The 19,786-nt window shown below is 41.6% G+C and overlaps 2 protein-coding genes across 2 annotated transcripts; one reads left to right on the forward strand and one right to left on the reverse strand.

The window, feature by feature from the left end:
- Positions 1–549: 549 nt before the first annotated feature.
- scpep1 (serine carboxypeptidase 1) lies at positions 550–9,615 on the reverse strand. Its single transcript, XM_040049198.1, has 13 exons — positions 9,480–9,615; positions 9,136–9,275; positions 7,953–8,042; positions 7,686–7,841; positions 7,474–7,548; positions 5,429–5,501; positions 5,214–5,251; positions 4,665–4,793; positions 3,891–3,975; positions 3,604–3,717; positions 3,351–3,488; positions 889–1,052; positions 550–786 (listed from the first exon to the last, which is right to left on the reverse strand). Exons 1-13 carry the CDS (start codon positions 9,538–9,540, stop codon positions 724–726), a joined length of 1,326 nt encoding a protein of 441 aa, XP_039905132.1. The 5' UTR covers positions 9,541–9,615; the 3' UTR covers positions 550–723.
- A 1,126-nt stretch (positions 9,616–10,741) lies between these two features.
- coil (coilin p80) lies at positions 10,742–19,468 on the forward strand. The gene is made up of 7 exons (XM_040049197.1): positions 10,742–11,123; positions 12,024–13,005; positions 13,102–13,191; positions 15,637–15,684; positions 15,817–15,886; positions 16,191–16,279; positions 18,919–19,468. Exons 1-7 carry the CDS (start codon positions 10,873–10,875, stop codon positions 18,964–18,966), a joined length of 1,578 nt encoding a protein of 525 aa, XP_039905131.1. The 5' UTR covers positions 10,742–10,872; the 3' UTR covers positions 18,967–19,468.
- The last annotated feature ends 318 nt before the right edge of the window (positions 19,469–19,786 follow it).

The raw sequence follows: 19,786 nt of genomic DNA on the forward strand, positions 1-19,786 counted from the left end.
CATATCCTTGTGGGGACATCACATTGACATAATGCTTTCCCTAGCTGCTTACCCTAACCATCAAAAATGAATGCCTAAACCTAATCATGACCCTGACACTAAAACCACATTTTGAGCCTCAAAAATGTCTTCAGACTTGTAGGAACTGGGATTTTGTTCCCCATAAGTTTAGTTTCCAATTTTTGGTCCCCACAAAAATATTAATACACGTGTACAGACACACACACACCCTCAACATCCTCATCATTACTGAAGCAGTGTGGGATCATTTTAACAAAAAAGGCAACTAAGATCCCAAGAAGCACCTCAGGATGTCTTTCTTCTTCTACTTAAAGAACTTTCATGAATGCTTACCTAACAGAGTTCAGACTGTTGAAGAATAAACTCTGTTTTTGCTTTATATGCAGCATTTCCATTTGTTTACATGTTTCAATAAATCACTGCATCCGTTTCCCCATTTCATAAAATGAGGGGTGGCTCAGGACTCTGTACTGTACAACTGTTATTTGACACTCTGTACAACATTTAAATAAAGACAACAAAGTAGCCTTTATGAAACAAATGTGTCTTTATTGCTTTTTATTGGGTTAAAATGTTACACAGTATTGTAATCAACTGCACTTTGGAGTTTGTTTAGCAGGGAGTGAAATTTATATATTTTTTAAAAATAATGTGATCATTATGATTGTCAGTGCACTTCCAGCTTGGATCAGAGAAAGGTGTTCAGGCCTGCTGGGTGATCATCTTCAGCATCTGCAAGGCCATAGGTCCCTGATCTGAAGGAATCTGTGAGGACAGACAAAAAGGATGGCATTTTATGTTAAATATTAATAAAAAGAAATTAGGTTTATTTATCTACATTTCATCAACTGACTCATTCTAGCTTACCATGTGACCAGCTTTGAGAATCCAATAAAAGGCAAAGTTCTTAAAAGTCTTGCAGAAAGCTCCAGTAACGCCCGGGGTGGCAGGATCATCGAGGGGAGTCCACTTAAGCTCGTTAAAATTACGAATCCCCTCCCACTTTAGCTGCTTCACCCACAGCTCCTGACCTGTGAGAAGACAAAGATCCAGGTGCTTAAACTCAACAGGGACATATACAGGGTGGGCCATTTATATGGATACACCGTAATAAAATGGGAATGGTTGGTGATATTAAAGTCCTGTTTGTGGCACATTAGTATATGTGAGGGGGCAAACTCCTCAAGATGGGTGGTGACCATGGTGGCCATTTAGAAGTCGGCCATCTTGGATACAACTTTTGTTTTTTCCAAAAGGAAAAGGGCCATGTGACACAAACTTACTGGTAATGCCACAAGAAAAACAATGGTGTGCTTGGTTTCAACGTAACTTTATTCTTTCATGAGTTATTTACAAGTTTCTCTTTGGTCACAGCCATTGACATGTCAAAGAGGTTAACACGTGAGGAGCGGATCAAAATTGTGTTGATATCTGGTGAACGCAGCAGATTTCAATGCAAGACACCCTACAAGACCACCCATCTCCCATGCTACAGTTGCTTGCTAAGTTTCGTGAAACTGGTTCAGTGTTGGATTTGCCAAAATGTGGACGCACGCAAGAAAACTGTCACTAATGAAGAAACATCAGTGGCTGTCCTAGCTTCATTCAGCAAGAGCCCACAGCGTAACACTCGCTGTATGTCACTGGAGGGTGGCATTAGTCGAACATCCCTTCGGCAGATATTAGCTACTCACAAATGGCACCCTTACAAACTCCAGCTACTGCAGCATCTCAACGAGGATGACCCAGATCGGCGCACAGAATTTGCAGAATGGGCAAAACAAAAATTGGAACAGGACCCTCAGTTCACGCAGAAGATTTTGTTCAGTGATGAGGCAAACTTTTATGTGACTGGTGAAGTTAACAAACAAAACCACCGCTATTGGTCTGACACTAACCCACATTGGATGGATCCCTCCAAGACTGCTGGAACAACAAAAGTGATGGTTTGGTGTGGTATATGGGGTACAACGATAGTGGGTCCATTCATCAATGGAAACCTCAAGGCCACTGGATATTTGAAATTGCTACATGATGATATTTTTCCCCCTCTTTGTGCACTGAAGCTGGCACGTTCCCTGAGATTTTCCAGCAAGATGGTGCACCACCACATTATGGGTGCCAGGTCCAAGCATTCCTAGATGAACAGTTTCCTGGAAAGTGGATTGGTCGTCGTGGGCCAGTTGAATGGCCCCCAAGGTCTCCCGATCTGACCCCGTTAGACTTTTATCTTTGGGGTCATCTGAAGGCCATTGTCTATGGTGTAAAAATACGAGATGTGCAGCACCTGAAACTACGGATACTGGATGCCTGTGCTGGCATTTCTCCTGCGGTGTTGCTATCAGTGTGTGAAGAGTGGGAGAAGAGGGTTGCATTGACAATCCAACACAATGGGCAGCACACTGAACACATTTTATAAGTGGTCAGAAACTTGTAAATTAATTAGGGTTAGTGTCAGACCAATAGCGGTGGTTTTGTTTGTTAACTTCACCAGTCACATAAAAGTTTGCCTCATCGCTGAACAAAATCTTCTGCGTGAACTGAGGGTCCTGTTCCAATTTTTGTTTTGCCCATTCTGCAAATTCTGTGCGCCGATCTGGGTCATCCTCGTTGAGATGCTGCAGTAGCTGGAGTTTGTAAGGGTGCCATTTGTGAGTAGCTAATATCTGCTGAAGGGATGTTCGACTAATGCCACTCTCCAGTGACATGCAGCGAGTGCTACGCTGTGGGCTCTTGCTGAATGAAGCTAGGACAGCCACTGATGTTTCTTCATTAGTGACCGTTTTCTTGCGTCCACATTTTGGCAAATCCAACACTGAACCAGTTTCACGAAACTTAGCAAGCAGTTTGCTAACTGTAGCATGGGAGATGGGTGGTCTCGTAGGATTCTTGCATTGAAATCTGCTGCAATGACCCGGTTACTGCGTTCACCAGATATCAACACAATTTCTATCCGCTCCTCACGTGTTAACCTCTTTGACATGTCAATGGCTGTGAACAAAGAGAAACTTGTAAATAACTCATGAAAGAATAAAGTTACGTTGAAACCAAGCACACCATTGTTTTTCTTGTGACATTACCAATAAGTTTGTGTCACATGGCCCTCTTCCTTTTGAAAAAACAAAAGTTGTATCCAAGATGGCCGACTTCTAAATGGCCACCATGGTCACCACCCATCTTGAGGAGTTTGCCCCCTCACATATACTAATGTGCCACAAACAGGACTTTAATATCACCAACCATCCCCATGTTATTACGGTGTATCTATATAAATGGCCCACCCTGTACTTGGTGCGTCACCCATCTTCGTAATTTACTGAGTAACTAACCCATAGTGTCCACGATGAGATCAAGCTGTCCATTGTAGACTGTGACTTTAACTCCAGCAGTCAGCAGCTGGTCAACTATGTCCACCACTGGCTTCATAAAGTCTCCTGCCATGTTAGTGAAGACCTCATCAGCCTGACCTGAGGTCACAGCAAAAACAGGAGAGGGAACAAGGTTTTATGATGTTTAGTATTTTCAAGCATCTAAAATGAAAGGACAAACAGTTCCTTGATCTTTCACTTCAAGAAATCGTACCTCCCCATGTGACATTTTCAGGAATGATACCCAGCTTCTTCCTTATTGGTCCATTCATCAGCTGACTCAGGGACTGGCTGTGGAGGGGGCGAATGTGACGATGTTTCTGCAGACCTGGTATAAAGTAGGAAGAGCATCAGTAGATAGTCATCGAAGAATTTTTTTTTTTTTTACTTTTTACTTTTACTTTACATCTAGACTTAAGTAGGACAGGTTTATTTTAAAATCACCAAACCCATGTGGTCTAGTTTACTAACTAGATGGAATCATTTAGATCAGAGTCTTACTGATAAAGTCCAGCCCTGCAGAAGAGGTGAGCTTCTCATCTGAACTCTGAGTTAGGATGTTGTAGAAGTTGACTCCATTGGTATTCTTAAGGAAAACCAAAAATAAGACAATACAATACATAAATATGGCAAAAACTACTTTATTAACATTTTGTTTACACAAAAATATAACATATCTTCAGTGTGTATGCTCCTAGCCAAAGGTGATCATATTAATATATAGTTGTACTAATAGTCATCTCAGTTAAACAGGTTATGCATGTATAACAGAATAAAAGCAACAGCGATTCCATACACACACTATCTTATAACACTGTTGAAGAGATCATATCAGTTTCCACTATCAGTCAGAGAGTAGAAGTTTATGATGTACTTATGCAAACATGGCTTCTCAGCTTGACAGGCTGAAGCCATTTTTATTGGGACACAGATTTGCCCATGAAAACATTGGCCGATGCAGATTCCAAAGAATGGAGTCAAGCAGAGTTAATTCTGCTTCCAGAGCCATGAACCAACTATGGCCACAAGATGGCAGTAACTTCAAGAACAATGCAAACAGGTGAGAAGTTTTACGACAAGGTTGTTTGAGATGAAAAGAGAGATGCTTCCTCTTTTGTATGTTTAAATTAATGTCTGTTGGTAGATTTTACTAGACAAGCACTGCTTGCCCTGATTGCCCCGATGGAACACCACTTCCATAAAGTAATTTAAGATTAGACAATGCATTAAATATCCAGCAAGCATTTTCTCCAAATTATGTAGAGTTGTACAAACCCGCTCTACAGCAGACTCCGTCATAGACCACAGCTCAGTCGCTTTAAGAAACTGGCCCTGCTCCACGGCTTGCTTCACTGCCTCTGCTGCCTTACTGACATCTGCCAGGCCGTAATCATCCAGGAGGGACTGCAGACAGAATCATATGGAAGCTCAACACAATGGACAAAAAGACTCTGTGTTACATACACTGTATATGAAAGATCATCGTAGCTTCATAATCTCAACAGTGTCATCATTTTTTGTAAATGATGACACTGTTGAGATTAGATGCTAATTTCAGGTCATAGTGAATGCAAAATGGAGTTCATTTAGTAAGTTATGATCACTATTAGAGACAGAAAGGAGGATAAACTGATTACGCTAAAGGAAAAAGAACCCAATGATAAGTGGTAGCCAATGAGCTCGCAACGTTTTTCAGTCAGATCCATGTTTCACTCATCACATCCGGTTTTAAAACGCCAAGATCCCAATGGTGAAAATGCAGGATTGTACCAACTGGTGACATCAAGACAGGTTCATATATGCAGTCTATGGTGTGTTACTTACAGTGGTGTAGAGATATGGTCCCCATGTCATAACAGAGTCTGTGGATGAAACAAAAGTGTATCAACAGAAATTCACTCAGCCTTGCTTGAAGTTTTACATAAAAGAATTCTCAGTTTTTAACGCCAACAGCAAAAACCTGCCATTTGTTCTCATCCTATGGTTAAAATGAAGTCTTTCTTGGCACATGGTGTTGATACTTAATATCTGATACTGACCCAGTGGTGAAATCCATGAGTCTCCAAGTGCCACACCAGAAAAGTTGCATTTGACTGTCCCTTGGGTTATGGCCTATAAACAGATGAGAGACACAAATGAATGGTTTTATTTATTTTTTACTAATTTCTACATTGCAGATACATACTGACGACACCAAATATATGAAGCAAGATACATGGAATGATGTAAGAAAGAAAAATATTGATAAATAAATATGTTTTATATTTCAGATTCTTCAAAGTAACCACCCCTTTGCTTTGTTGACAGGGCTGCAAACCCTTGGCCTTCTCTCAGTGAGCTTCATGAGGTAGTCACCTGAAATGGTTTCACGTCACAGGTGTGCTGTGTCAGGGTTCATTTGTGGAATTTTGTGCCTTCTTATTGGGGTTGAGACAGAGAGATTGTGTTGGACAGAAGTCGTGTTAGTACACAGCTGACAGTCCCATTTGATAACTGCTAGAATTCATATTAGTGTGAGAACCAATCAGCTAAGTAAAGAGAAACAGCCCATCATTACTTTAAGAACTGAAGGTCAGTCAGTCCAGAACATTGCTAACTTTGAATGTGTCCCCAAGTGCAGTCGCAAAACAATCAAGTGCCTTAATGAAACTGGCTCACATGAGGACGCCCCAGGAAAGGAAGACCAAGAGTCACCTCTGCTGCTCAGGATAAATTCATCCGAGTCACCAGCCTCACAAATCTCAAGTTAACAGATTAGAGCTCAGATAAATGTCACACACAGTTCCAGTAGCAGACACATCTCTACATCAACTATTCAGAGGACACTGTGTGAATCCGGCCTTTATGGTCAAATAGCTGCTAAGAAACCACGACTAAGAAAAAGCAACAAGCAGAAGAGATTTGTTTGGGCCGAGAAACACAAGGAATGGACATTAGACCAGTGGACATCTGTGCTTTGGTCTGATGAGTCCAAATTGGAGATCTTTGGTTCCACCCACCATTTCTTTGTGCAAAGCAGAAAAGGTGAAAGGAAGTTCCTACTGTGAAGCATGGAGGAGGAGGTGTGATGGTGTGATGGTGTGGGGGTGCTTTGCTGGTGACACAATTGGGGGTTTGTTCAAAATTGAAGGCACACTGAACCAGCATGGCTACCACAGCATCCTGCAGCAGCATGCCATCTCATCAGGTTTGTGTTTCATTGGACCATCATTTATTCTTCAACAACAATGACACCAAACACACCTCCACGCTGTGTAAGGACTGTTTGATCAAAAAGGAGAGTGATGGAGGCCTGGCCTCCACAGTCACCTGACCTAAACCCAGTGGAGATGGTTTGGGATGAGATGGACCGCAGAGTGAAGGCAAAAGAACCAACAAGTGCTCAGGATCTCTGGGAACTCCTTCAAGACTGTTGAAAAACCATTATAGGTGACGACCTCATGAAGCTCATCCAGAGAATGCAAAGAGTGTGCAAAGCAGTAATCAAAGCCAAGAGTGGATATTTGGAAGAATCTAAAATATAAAACATCCTTTGAGTTGTTTACTACATAATTCCATATGTGTTCATTCATAGTTTTGTTGCCTTCAGGGAGAATCTACAATGTAAACAGTCATGAAAATAAAGAAAACCCATTAAATGAGAAGGTGTGTCCAAACTTTTGACTGGTGGTACAAATGGCCATCAATCCGATTTCATACAGCATACCTATCAATTTAACATTGCTAATGTCAGCTATATTTATAAAGCACATTTCATGTTACTTAACTCAATCAATGTGCTTTAAACAGAATATAAATCATTAACAGCTCTAAATATCTCTCTCTCATAAAATATAAAAAAAAAATGTGACCAGCTAAAAAAATAAAACAAACTACAATAAAAGTTATTGCTTAATTCTCCAGAAGAACAGGCTTTACAAGCTGTCAGACAGTTTTTTTTTTTCTTTAAACGTCACGTTGTCTCTACTTCCCTTTTCTATCACATGACATCTTTATTACTGGGACTTTCCAATAGCAGGGAGCTCACACTGAACTGAATGCTGTGCCAAGAACAACAGAAAGATCCCAAAATAAGTCACCTCACCTTGCTGAGCTCTAAGGAGATAGCAGCTGCCATCTTCCCTCCATATGACTCAGAGAAAATGTAGAAGGGGATGCTCTGAAAATAACAGAACAGTACACTTTAGGTCCTTTAATACTAATGTGTTTTGGAGTCACTTTAGACAACGTTTGATGAGCCCATCTTTCTGACAAACAGGCAAAAATAAAAATAAAAAAATGCAATAATGGACATACCTGGAACTCAGGCTTTTCTGAGAAGAAGTGTTTGAGCAGCACCAGCATGTCTGAGGCTACAGTGGACACATTGGTAGCATAGGCATCTGGCCTGTCTGTGTAGCTAAAGCCAGTGCCCACAGGGTTATCTACAAACAACAAATTGGCTGCCTGGACCTAAAGGTCACACACACACACACACACACACACACACACACACACGTCAGCATGCTAATCTATTCATTTATACTTTCTTTGAAGCACTCTTCAGTTACAATAAATCTTTACCCAGCTTGTTTTTCTGGGCTCTAGATCTCTGTTCAAGGGTCCAATTTCCTCAAAGTTGCCAAAGCCAGTTCCAGATCCTCCTGGGCCACCCTAAAACACACACACAGGTAAACATTGTTATATTTGCCATTTAACTCAGCACAAGCCACATTCGTATTAAATGAGCCATTAACGTACAAGTCTCTATTACTGTTTGTTTGTTTTTGGTGGCAGGGGGTGGGATCAGAAAAATAATGCAATACAAGGTCATAAAGTGGAAAGTTTAAAATTAGACCATAATTGTTCCTCTTTTGTAGTTAGAAATAAAAACAACACTGCCATTACTCACTCTTACCACCTCTCAGTCTAAGCCCCATTCCATTTTTAACCAAAGGCCTGATCATTTGATCAGACGGGGACACAATCTCTGAACATCACAACTTCCTGCAGACATCACTGTACAGGAAGATGGAATGGTAGCATGATGCTGCACATGTTTGAGAATGCAACCATGCATGTGCTCGATTTGTCACAGACCTGATTGTTAAGTGATTAATGATGCTCAGTGAACAGCTTCAGGGGATTTCTTAGCTTCCTGTGGACTTTATTATTTATTCAATCAGTATTTGCATACAACGGGCAAGACAGACAGTTGATATGGGATGAGAATCACTAAATAAGACATAAATACTTGAAGCATTATTAGTCTTGTGGACTTTTGTTCCCCCTCAGAAACATACAGACAAGACTGACCCCCACTTTCCAGTCTTACTCCAACTAATAGTTGAACGCTTGAGTGTCTGGGGATGGATCACTCTCTGTGTCCAGTACAAAAAACTCTGCATGCTTCAACTTGAATGAACTACAATACCCTACAGACAGTGCAGGTATTGTAGGTGCAGACTGTAGACAGCCTACTGCCTAAATGAAAAATAACTTTTTAAGCTGTCAGCATAAGGTCGTGGGGGAAGTTGCAGGCAAAGTTAGGAATTCAAAGTTTAAAATTCCTATATAGGTTATTTATTTATTCGTGTAAAAAGAAAATCTCATTGACAATTTATTTGGTCTAAACGTAATGGGACTGATACTAAGCGACTAAACACGCGTAAAATGTTCGTAAATGGGACGAATCGGGAGTTTGATTGAAATGCTGACATCGCTGGAAGCCCAGTTAAGGTGGAAAACAAAAATCATTAAGTCCTACCTGCAGCCACATGACCAGAGGCAGGTCCTTGTACTGGGCTTGTACACTGTCAGCATAATAGAGCCACCAAAACATGTGGGCCCCGTCTCTCACCTCCACATAGTTCCAGGCTTCTTTGCTCCGCAGAGCAGAGGGGAGCCCTGCGCAGAATTCAATCACATCCACTTTGTTAACTTGGTGTTCGGTTACAGTGTGACAGTGTTACATCGTCATTCTACCAGAAACAATAAACCAGTCTGTGATGAGCGATCAAAACGTTACTTTCGTTTTGAAGTCAAAGTGGGAGGTAAAAAAACCCCGAGAAGAAGTCTGTAAGAGCCTCGTCCACAGTGCGGATATCTTACCTTTAGACAGCACAACGCTGAGTAAGAAACACAAAGTAAAGTCTACTCGGAAGGAACCCATCGTTAAAGTGTCTAGCTGTAAAGGCTCCGCATAATTTCAACTGCAACGAGAAGTCACATGACCAAACCCGTGGTCAGCTGACCGACACATTTTTTTAAATATTGCGTCACAAAGTAAAGTTGGAATAACCTCAGAGCACTGAAGGGAGTAAAGTCTGAAAAACCTCAATGAACATCAAAAGAAAAGAAGAAAAGACGATGAGTTTGATCTAACATTCATTTCAAATCCCAGAAACACTTCATTTATCCCCAAGGGGCAATTAACAGTTAAAACAGGCACAGAGAGCACTGCACCTCATAAGACAGACATAAAGCATCAATATAAATGCGCACAGTTCAGACAAAGTGAGCAGTTCAGTTATAAAAGAAACGGCAAGGAGGCAGGAAAGGCTCAGAGTTTAGGTGCAGAACTGCTGTATTGGGATAAAAGTGACTCTCCTACTGTGTCCTAGAGACATACACGCTGATAATAGCTAGAACCATTTTAGATTTGACTTGTTTCCCCTCATTTTCAATCCAGTTTTTGTGTACTATGACATACTGCAGCCTTAGGAATGGCTTGTTTACAGCGACCTTTTCATTCAGACCATTTCCGACAAGACTTTGGCCAAGAGTAGATGGATCAAGGTCTTAATATATCTCTTTTTTTATTTTTCCAGGTCTTGCTGGATTTTTCCTATTTCTAGCAGACATGGATTCCAGAAACTGGTCATCTGATGTAGACAGTGCATCTAGGCTTGCCACTTTTTCTTTGGTCCTAATGGGGTGTTTTTTTTGTCGCTTTTTAAGGAAAATCTGATAACCATGCTGATATAAGTTGTCTATTGTGTGTAGACAGACCAGTGGTTCAACCCGTTAGTTATGTGCATTTTTAATGCAAAAAAAAAATCCCAAGAAGAATGAAGATAAGCTTTTATTCAAGTCATTTTCAGTTCAGTTTGAGTTTAGTTTTAAGTTACGACAAGAGCCTCTGGTGAATATTTCTCGATCATTTGGCTGCGATGGAGCTCTGTAATAATTCAGTACTTCCTCCACGCCAGCAGAGGTCATTATTGTAAACGGGGGTATTGACAGCGCCAAACACGTGCGCCTCACTTCCGTTGAAAAGTGATAATTTAAAATAAAAGTCTGAGACTACAAACGAATACGTGATAAGTTGATATGATGTGGGTATAGCTGTCATTTCAGAGTTGTTATTACTATAATAATCTTTTCTTTGAATAGGGAAATGAAATACATTTGAGTTTGCACTCTTATTTTGAAGAGCGGAAGTGTCGTCTTTGAGCTCGCAGAGGGAGTACAGCAGCCGGTGTGTTTTGGTGCTGTAGCCGTCATGGCTGCCCACAGTAACAACTTTATCCGACTGCGCCTGTACTTTGACTACCCGCCGCCGGCTGTCGTCGGTTGCCGCATGTGCTGGCTGCTCGTAGACCTAAACGTGTGTCGCGTGGTAGCCGACCTGGAGAGCGTCATCAGGGAGAAGTTTGAATTCAGCGGCGGGAGCATCCTCAGCCTGTTCATAGAAGACTGCTACCTGCCGCACACGGAGAGCATCTACGTGGTGCGGGACAACGACAGCGTCAGGTGCGCGTGCTTTGTTGGTTGTAACTTTCAAAGCGCTGACAGATCCTGGCATATTTAATACGAGTTATTTAGTTACAACATGTCTCTAAACACTCAGCTCAGTACCATGTGGACGCTGCTTGCTTGCCTAGCTCTGGGTGGTATGAACAAAAACCTGGATCGTGGCACGGTATGCAAAAATGAAATACGCGTATTTGGCACAGGGCTATTGAGTGAAGTGTGGATTTGAAACAAACTTCATGTAGACTTAATTTTCCAAAATTTGCGGCACCATTTATTCTCCTGTCACCCCAGAGTCTTGAGTCTGTACTAATCTAATTTGAACCTAATTTGAAGTATGCACCAATGTAACATACTTCAAATGACCAACACACCTCAAGTTTGTTAAGTTTAAGTCTTAACATAAGCAACACAATATTTAAATTCACACGTATTCATTTTGTTAGTTCAAAAGCTACAACAAACCAAATGCTGTATGCTTTACAACAGTCAGTTTTTCAGTATTCTGCACTGTCATCTGACAATGAGATGGTTCTGGGGTTCAGATCTGTGTGGGTTTCCTGTCACAACACAGAGATCTGCATGTTGGACAGACTGCTGATTCTAAATCATGTGTAGGTTTAAATGTGCTTTTGTGGTTGCCTGCTGTTTCTCAGTGTTAGCCCTGTGTCATCAAGAGTGTGTCTTAAGGTTCCAACTTCCCTGTAAGGGTTAACTAGGTAAGTAAACAGGTTTGATGTTCATTTCTGTCATCTCTCCGTCCGTGAGAAGCAGGGTACACCCTGGATAGTTTGCCACTGACCTTTTTTATTTGAGTCGAGGAAATTTGACATAATAAATCCATTGTATAATGTATAATGTTCAACTATTCCTTTAAGATGTGTTCTGTTTTTGTGTCAGGGTGAAGGTGGGCTGGATGAATGAGTTGAATGGATACAGCAGTCATCCAGATGCAGCAAGTGAAAGCGGCAGAAAGAGACGGCGAGCCACAGAAGACACTGTGCCAGAAGAAAATGGAGTGAGTGTCGAATGGAAGAAGAAAAAGAGGAAGAAAAATAACGAGGACAGAATGACAGACGGTGCCAACCTAGTGGCAAGTGATGACCAGAATGAGAATGTACAGGGAAACCCCACAGAGAAGAAAGAGAAGAAGAAAAAGAAGCCAAAGGAAAAAGGTGCTCCTGCTTCTCCCAAACCAGCTGATCTCCCAAAGATTCCAGCTGCTGTCAGCCGGCTGAGTAAAAGCACCAAGAAGCTCCAAGCATCAAAACCACAAAAAGCCTCCTCTTCAGATTCCAGTAGTAGCAGCAGTGATGAAGATGTCGTACCCAAAAAAACAACAAAAACACCCACCTCCACTCCTGCTCCCTCCAAGGTCCCATCAAACACAAAACCTGCCCCCAAAAAACCTCCACTGTCATCGTCATCCTCTTCAGAAACAGAGTCTTCTCCTGATGAGGCTGCCAGTGTGAAAATCCAGCCCAGAAACAAACCTTTAAAAACCACGGCTGCCAGCTCAGAATCGAGTCGGGCTCCTTCAGCCCCGCAGCCTACAAACGATAATCCAGAACAGACCGCCAGCATAGCCGAGCCACCTCATACAGCAGCAAAGGGTTCCAACTCGGACAGTGAAGACGAGATCCAGCTGGTGATACGAAGGCCGCTGCAGCAGCCCAGAGGTGGCATAGGTATTCAGTCTCCTTGGCAAGGTCGCGGCAGAGGGAAAGCCAGATGTGGCAGTGGTCAGGGAGCAAGTGTTACGGGTGGGGGTAGAGGAGGAGCAAGCAGAGGGAACAGTAGCAGCTTTGGGTCCAGCTATAATGGAGCCACAGAGCCGTCTTACCAGAATGATTCACTGACCAACACGTCAGTGATCCTGCAGGTTTGTCTGCATCTGAAGCCTAAAATTTAAATGTAATATCTGCTCTCCAGTAAAATGAATTAAAAGGCATTCTTGACTTTCTGTCTCCATTTATAGAATGAAGCTGTGAGTGTACCCAAGCAGGACTACAACTCCATGCCCCTGTTAGCTGCTCCTCCACAGGTGGGGCAGAGGATTGCCTTTAAGGTGGGTGTTGTAAGCTGCAGTCATCTCCAGGTTAAAAATGAAAGCTATCAGCCCTCATACTGTTGTTCTGAAGGAGTTTTAGGGCTACACTAAGAAAAAAAATACTATTGATGATTTTGAGAATAATGTCATACTTTTATTTTGAAAAAAAAGTCTAAATCTGCTGTACCCTCTGCCTTCTGTAGATGAGGTAGTGAAACAGGCTGATCAGCCCTCTTACAATACAGCATACTCCCTCTTTAATGCACAAGGATGTAGACATCGATGACCTTGCATCTGTCCACTGCAAGCCATTTCAATTTGTACAAATCAGGTCAACTCTTCCAAGTTTGCGTGGCTTTTCTGTGCCTTGTTTTTTCAATATCCTTATCAGCTGTAGTACACTGTTGTAGTTAATATACTGTAGAACACTCAAAATTAGCTTAACTTTGGGGCGGGGGGCCAGTTATCAAAGATTTTCTGTTCAGGTGTAAACTTATGTGAAAAATCGAAATGCTTCACAGACATAAGCCATGAGTTTATCTTACAGTGCAGTATTTTATGTAATGTTTAAATCCAGTGTTCTCTAAGCAAATACACTGTTAGTGAGCCTCTGGGATTTTTTTCTCCTCTGCCATTTTTCAATGGTGCGACTAAAAAAATAATTGGTCGCACCACTGCGACCAACTGTTCGGGTAACAAAAAAAAAAAAAAAAATCTCTGCAACTCTCCGTGTGGTCAACAACAGGCACACATTATGCCCCTATTGTGGACTAAACCAATCAGAGATAGTCAGGGGCGGGACCTCTCTGATTGGCCGTGGTCCAGTTGAAAGTGCAGGTGGAAGTGGGAGGTGAGTAGCTTGAATAAAGCGATATTGATTCATTAAATCCTGAATCGACTTTTAAATCTAAATGTGTTTTACCAGAAACGCCAGATTCTCAGATTAAAGCCCACAAAACCATTTCAACAGCAACCAAACAGTAAATGAGAGCAGGTACACGGATTCCACACAAAGACGTAAACACAGAACGGACCCGACGCATCAGAATCAGCTTTCTCTTTCTCGGCTTTCTCACCCGACGGCCCGTAGACGGATACGTTGTCGGAGCTCAACGATCCTGATGCGTCCGGTCCGCTCTGTGTTTACATCTTTTTGCGCTGATTCTGAGCTGCAGGTTTTGTCTCTCTCCAACCAAACTTCACCGAGCCAGCAGCAAAAGAAGCAGCAAACTACGCTTCACATTTGATCAATGTCGTCATGAATTCCCTCTGACTTTTGCTGTTTTGCTTCCACCACGATAAAAATCACACTTCATGCACAGCTCTCGCTCTCAGTTACTTTCACACAAAGGCATCTGCTGTGATGTTCACAATTCTGATGAAGTCTCACATGTATCCGTACTGATAAATGATCAGAATTAGAATATTTCTGACTGTCTGAGGCTAAATTGGATAGAATCAGGACTTTGAGAACCGGAATCGAATGGATTATAGAAATCAGTGATGATACCCAGCCCTAGTGAGCAGCCTAGGCCTGACAGAAGTGGATGTAGCTGTGGGTAATAAGAAAAGATGAAAAGAAAGCACTTTAAGCACAAGATTGTTAGTTAATAGTTTAGAAATGAATGTTGTCAGTATGGACTGCAATTTCCCCCCCAAAAAAGTGCACATGGGACTTAACTGCAGTGTTAAGCGATGCGGTTGAAAAATTTGAGTGCGCCTAACTTTTTAAAAGTGCGCACCGGTGCACCCATGGCAAAAAGTTAGTCTAGAGCCCTGCCAGTGGTTATTTTGCCCATAATTGCCTGCAGTTGCTTGTAGCACACACACCTCCCACCTCAGGTCCCAGCACGTCTTTTATCGGGGAGCCATGGCTAGATGATGGAGCTCAGGTGTGTGTCAAACTCCCCTGACACTGCACCCTGAACCCGCTGCTCCACCCCTCCCCTGCGGCTGAGCCACAAACCACACCCTGCCGCACTCACATTTTTTCAGCTTATTGAAACCAAAGATTTCGTCCATTTCTGCTTCAATTATATTGGTAAAGATAATAAAATACATCATTTTAGTATGTAATGCTTAAAGGTCAAAGGTCAGACATCAGTGTGTTGTTATAAAAGCAGGGTAATATTATAATTATGAGGGCATATTGTAATAAAATAAAATAAATACATGGCTGGCTGCTTCATGTCAAATTTCCTTGGGGAAGATACTAAGTTGCTCTCAGATTCATTGTAATAAAAACATCATAAAGCATCACAGATGTATTACAGCCCTCGCTCTTCGAGGGGAGTTGCGCTGTCAGAGTGCTTTTGTTTCCTCTGTGTTATTGTAGCGCCTCTGCCTTACAGAATAAAGCCCCCTTAAAGCGACTGCTGTTGTGATTTGAAGCTATATAAATAATAATGTGTGAATAAAAAAGTGAATTGCATTCATTTCCTAATTCTATGTGTTTATATGCAGCTGCTGGAGCTAACTGAAAACTACACACCAGAGGTATCTGAATACAAGGTGAGGGCAGTCAGTTGTGATGACCTAATCACAACCTTGGAATGATGTTACTAATAAAAGCTTATTTAATACAGACTATGGTATAAACTGTCATTCGTACTCCATGACCAACTATGGTTCTGTTTATATTAGGAGGGAAAGATTGTGAGCTTTGACCCAATCAACAGACAGATTGAACTTGAACTCCTTAATGTCTCTCAAGGTAGGAGATCAGTTCACCGCTGGCATACAATATCATAACTGTGTATAATCATGCCTTTTTAAAAATAATGCATCATGTAAGTAATTATATCGATATGTAAAAGACGACTCCTGATGTCTTTGAATTGTCAGCACCTAATTAAACTGGTCATGTCACTGGTAGTGATATATAATACGTTACAGCGAAAACCTTTTCATTTTCAGAGAACTGAACACTTTCTCAGAAGAAGTTAAGAGATTTAAGAATTAACCTTCCTAATTTATTTCTGTTTCTAATGATTCCTAACTTGTTGCTTCTTCCAAAGCTTCCGTAGAACCTGGAAAATTTGATCTAGTCTATCAAAATCCAGATGGCTCCGAGAGGGTGGAGTATGCTGTGTCCAGAGGGTCTTGGGTAAGACTTTATGTGCTGTTAATAACCCTCTGAAGCCACAGGTAGTGTAAAAGTAAAGCCAGTGTGGGTGTGCTTTAAATCTGCTGTTTTTTAATGGAGCTGGTCACAAAGTGCACAGCAGATTTATGAGAGCTACAGTGGGGCAAAAAAGTATTTAGTCAGCCACCGATTGTGCAAGTTCCCCCACTTAAAATGATGACAGAGGTCAGTAATTTGCACCAGAGGTACACTTCAACTGTGAGAGACAGAATGTGAAAAAAAAATCCATGAATCCACATGGTAGGATTTGTAAAGAATTTATTCGTAAATCAGGGTGGAAAATAAGTATTTGGTCAATAACAAAAATACAACTCAATACTTTGTAACATCACCTTTGTTGGCAATAACAGAGGTCAAACGTTTACTATAGGTCTTTACCAGGTTTGCACACACAGTAGCTGGTATTTTGGCCCATTCCTCCATGCAGATCTTCTCGAGAGCAGTGATGTTTTGGGGCTGTCGCCGAGCAACACGGACTTTCAACTCCCGCCACAGATTTTCTATGGGGTTGAGGTCTGGAGACTGGCTAGGCCACTCCAGGACTTTCAAATGCTTCTTACGGAGCCACTCCTTTGTTGCCCGGTCGGTGTGTTTTGGATCATTGTCATGTTGGAAGACCCAGCCTCGTTTCATCTTCAAAGTTCTCACTGATGGAAGGAGGTTTTGGCTCAAAATCTCACGATACATGGCCCCATTCATTCTGTCCTTAACACGGATCAGTCGTCCTGTCCCCTTGGCAGAAAAACAGCCCCATAGCATGATGTTTCCACCCCCATGCTTCACAGTAGGTATGGTGTTCTTGGGATGCAACTCAGTATTCTTCTTCCTCCAAACACGACGAGTTGAGTTTATACCTAAAGGTTCTACTTTGGTTTCATCTGACCACATGACATTCTCCCAATCCTCTGCTGTATCATCCATGTGCTCTCTGGCAAACTTCAGACGGGCCTGGACATGCACTGGCTTCAGCAGCGGAACACGTCTGGCACTGCAGGATTTGATTCCCTGCCGTTGTAGTGTGTTACTGATGGTGACCTTTCTTACTTTGGTCCCAGCTCTCTGCAGGTCATTCACCAGGTCCCCCCGTGTGGTTCTGGGATCTTTGCTCACCGTTCTCATGATCATTTTGACCCCACGGGATGAGATCTTGCGTGGAGCCCCAGATCAAGGGAGATTATCAGTGGTCTTGTATGTCTTCCATTTTCTGATGATTGCTCCCACAGTTGATTTTTTCACACCAAGCTGCTTGCCTATTGTAGATTCACTCTTCCCAGTCTGGTGCAGGTCTACAATACTTTTCCTGGTGTCCTTCGAAAGCTCTTTGGTCTTGGCCATGGCGGAGTTTGGAGTCTGACTGTTTGAGGCTGTGGACAGGTGTCTTTTATACAGATGATGAGTTCAAACAGGTGCCATTCATACAGGTAATGAGTGGGGGACAGAAAAGCTTCTTACAGAAGACGTTACAGGTCTGTGAGAGCCAGAGATTTTCCTTGTTTGAGGTGACCAAATACTTATTTTCCACCCTAATTTACGAATAAATTCTTTACAAATCCTACCATGTGGATTCATGGATTTTTTTTTCACATTCTGTCTCTCACAGTTGAAGTGTACCTCTGGTGCAAATTACTGACCTCTGTCATCATTTTAAGTGGGGGAACTTGCACAATCGGTGGCTGACTAAATACTTTTTTGCCCCACTGTACTTGAGTCAGTCTGCTGCTGAATGTGACACTGATAAGAGCAAAATAAAACCATGAGATAAGAGGCTAAATATATATGTATGGATGCTGAGTAGGGTGATGATTCTGTGGGTGTGACCCTTTATCACCCTTTTTACATTACATACATTAGGTCATGTTACTTTATTATTTATTATTTAATAAATAAATTATCCCCCCCCCCCCCCCCCCCCCCAAACCCCCAAAAGGTCTGATTGTTTTAGGCATTTCTCTTTTTTCATGAGTTAACAGGACCACATATCACTCGTCTTAGCTGCCAGTCAGTTTGAGATTGATTTTAAGGTTTTACTGTTTGTTTTTAAGTCTTTGCATGGGTAAGTGCTGTTTCGGTTTTTGTAAAGCCTTTACACTCCGAATAGATCAAAATCAGAATACTTTATTAATCCCTGTGAAAATTATGTGGTTACAAGTTTTATTTTCGACCCTCTGGATTGAAACGTGGGTCGCTGGTTTCCTGGTCCTCCTCAAGTCCACAATCATTTCCTTGGTCTTTGTCACGTTGAGCTGCAGATGATTCTGCAGCTCCACAGCCCAGTACTCTGTCTCATTGCCCCCACTGATGCATCCAGCTACCATCCTACAACCATCATCTGAAGATGGCTGGTCTCTGTGCCGTGGCTGAAGTCTGTGGTGTAGAAGGGGAATAGGAAAGCGGAGAGCACAGTCCCTTGTGGTGCTCCGGTGTTGTCAGACTCGGACACAGTGCTTGCCCGCTGGTCTACATCGTCGTAGACACGATTGAATTTATTGTCTTGCATTGTTCTGTTCTCTTAGCTGCACAGCTCTTATTTTTAATTGTGCTGTATAAATAAATCTGACTTGACTAGTCCTTAAAGTAACATGTTCACTTTCTTCTCATAGGTGACAGAACGGTGGGAGTCTCTGCTGGAGCCAAGACTCATCATTTAAGTTTGAGAAAAAGAGTGAATTCATACGCCCACATAGTTATTTTTTTAATGACCTGGACTTATCTTTTAAAAGCTAAAACATCCAATGGTTTTGATTCTGGTCCATTTAAACTTTCTTATCTGTGCTTCTCTGTTAGGACATTTTTAACAGCTCTGTTTAAACTGGGTTTAGAGATGAAATGGTTTTTATGCTTAAATCAGCTGAAGGGATGAGTAATGATTTTGAGCACTGGGCCACACTGTAATGGTTTTATTTTTTGTACAGAGATGTGAATGTGATAAGTCTTGTATAAACTGTTTTTCCAATAAAAAAACTGCATCCTCAGCCACACATGAGGGCAAAATTTTAGTGTGTTATCCACAAAATAATATTTTGCATATTCATTATCTGACTGTTTTATTTTGTAACAAAAAGACCTTGCTCAGAATTGATTTTGAAAAAGTGTTTAACCTAAAATGTAATTATGCTGATAATTAACGAAACACACACTTTTCAACTTTAACTGTTGTGATTTTCTTTTTTCCCTCAAATCCAGCACTTAAACGATTATTGTGTTTTCACTGACTGCTGTCATTTTGTTCTCAACAAATTACCTAATGTAATTTGGTTTGGTAATAAGGTTTTCAAGGTGAACATTTCATTCATCTAGATCCAACCGGTGATTTATGTGTTCCTTTAATTTTTTTGAGCAGTATTTGTCCGCTTGAAATATTACCGTTTCCAAATAATACATTAATTCTTAAGTTTTCTTATTCAGTTTTCTGGAAGTCAGTCATATACTAAAAATTCTTTTTACGACGTGGTTAGTTCAGAGTTCAGT

Source organism: Simochromis diagramma, unplaced genomic scaffold (genome assembly GCF_900408965.1).
Source record: "Simochromis diagramma unplaced genomic scaffold, fSimDia1.1 OVJJ01000517.1, whole genome shotgun sequence".
Lineage (NCBI taxonomy): Eukaryota > Metazoa > Chordata > Actinopteri > Cichliformes > Cichlidae > Simochromis > Simochromis diagramma.

What these genes read in the sequence shown, in the direction of transcription:
- scpep1 (XM_040049198.1), bottom strand. Translation starts at nt 9,540, where the DNA reads ATGGGTTCCTTCCGAGTAGACTTTACTTTGTGTTTCTTACTCAGCGTT. An exon ending in CAGAAAAGCCTGAGTTCCAG is followed by an intron (nt 7,549 to 7,685) that starts GTATGTCCATTA and finishes TGTTATTTTCAG; the next exon opens with AGCATCCCCTTCTACATTTT. An exon ending in TGAAAATGTCACATGGGGAG is followed by an intron (nt 3,489 to 3,603) that starts GTACGATTTCTT and finishes CTGTGACCTCAG; the next exon opens with GTCAGGCTGATGAGGTCTTC.
- coil (XM_040049197.1), top strand. Translation starts at nt 10,873, where the DNA reads ATGGCTGCCCACAGTAACAACTTTATCCGACTGCGCCTGTACTTTGAC. An exon ending in ACACGTCAGTGATCCTGCAG is followed by an intron (nt 13,006 to 13,101) that starts GTTTGTCTGCAT and finishes CTCCATTTATAG; the next exon opens with AATGAAGCTGTGAGTGTACC. An exon ending in CTGTGTCCAGAGGGTCTTGG is followed by an intron (nt 16,280 to 18,918) that starts GTAAGACTTTAT and finishes TTCTTCTCATAG; the next exon opens with GTGACAGAACGGTGGGAGTC.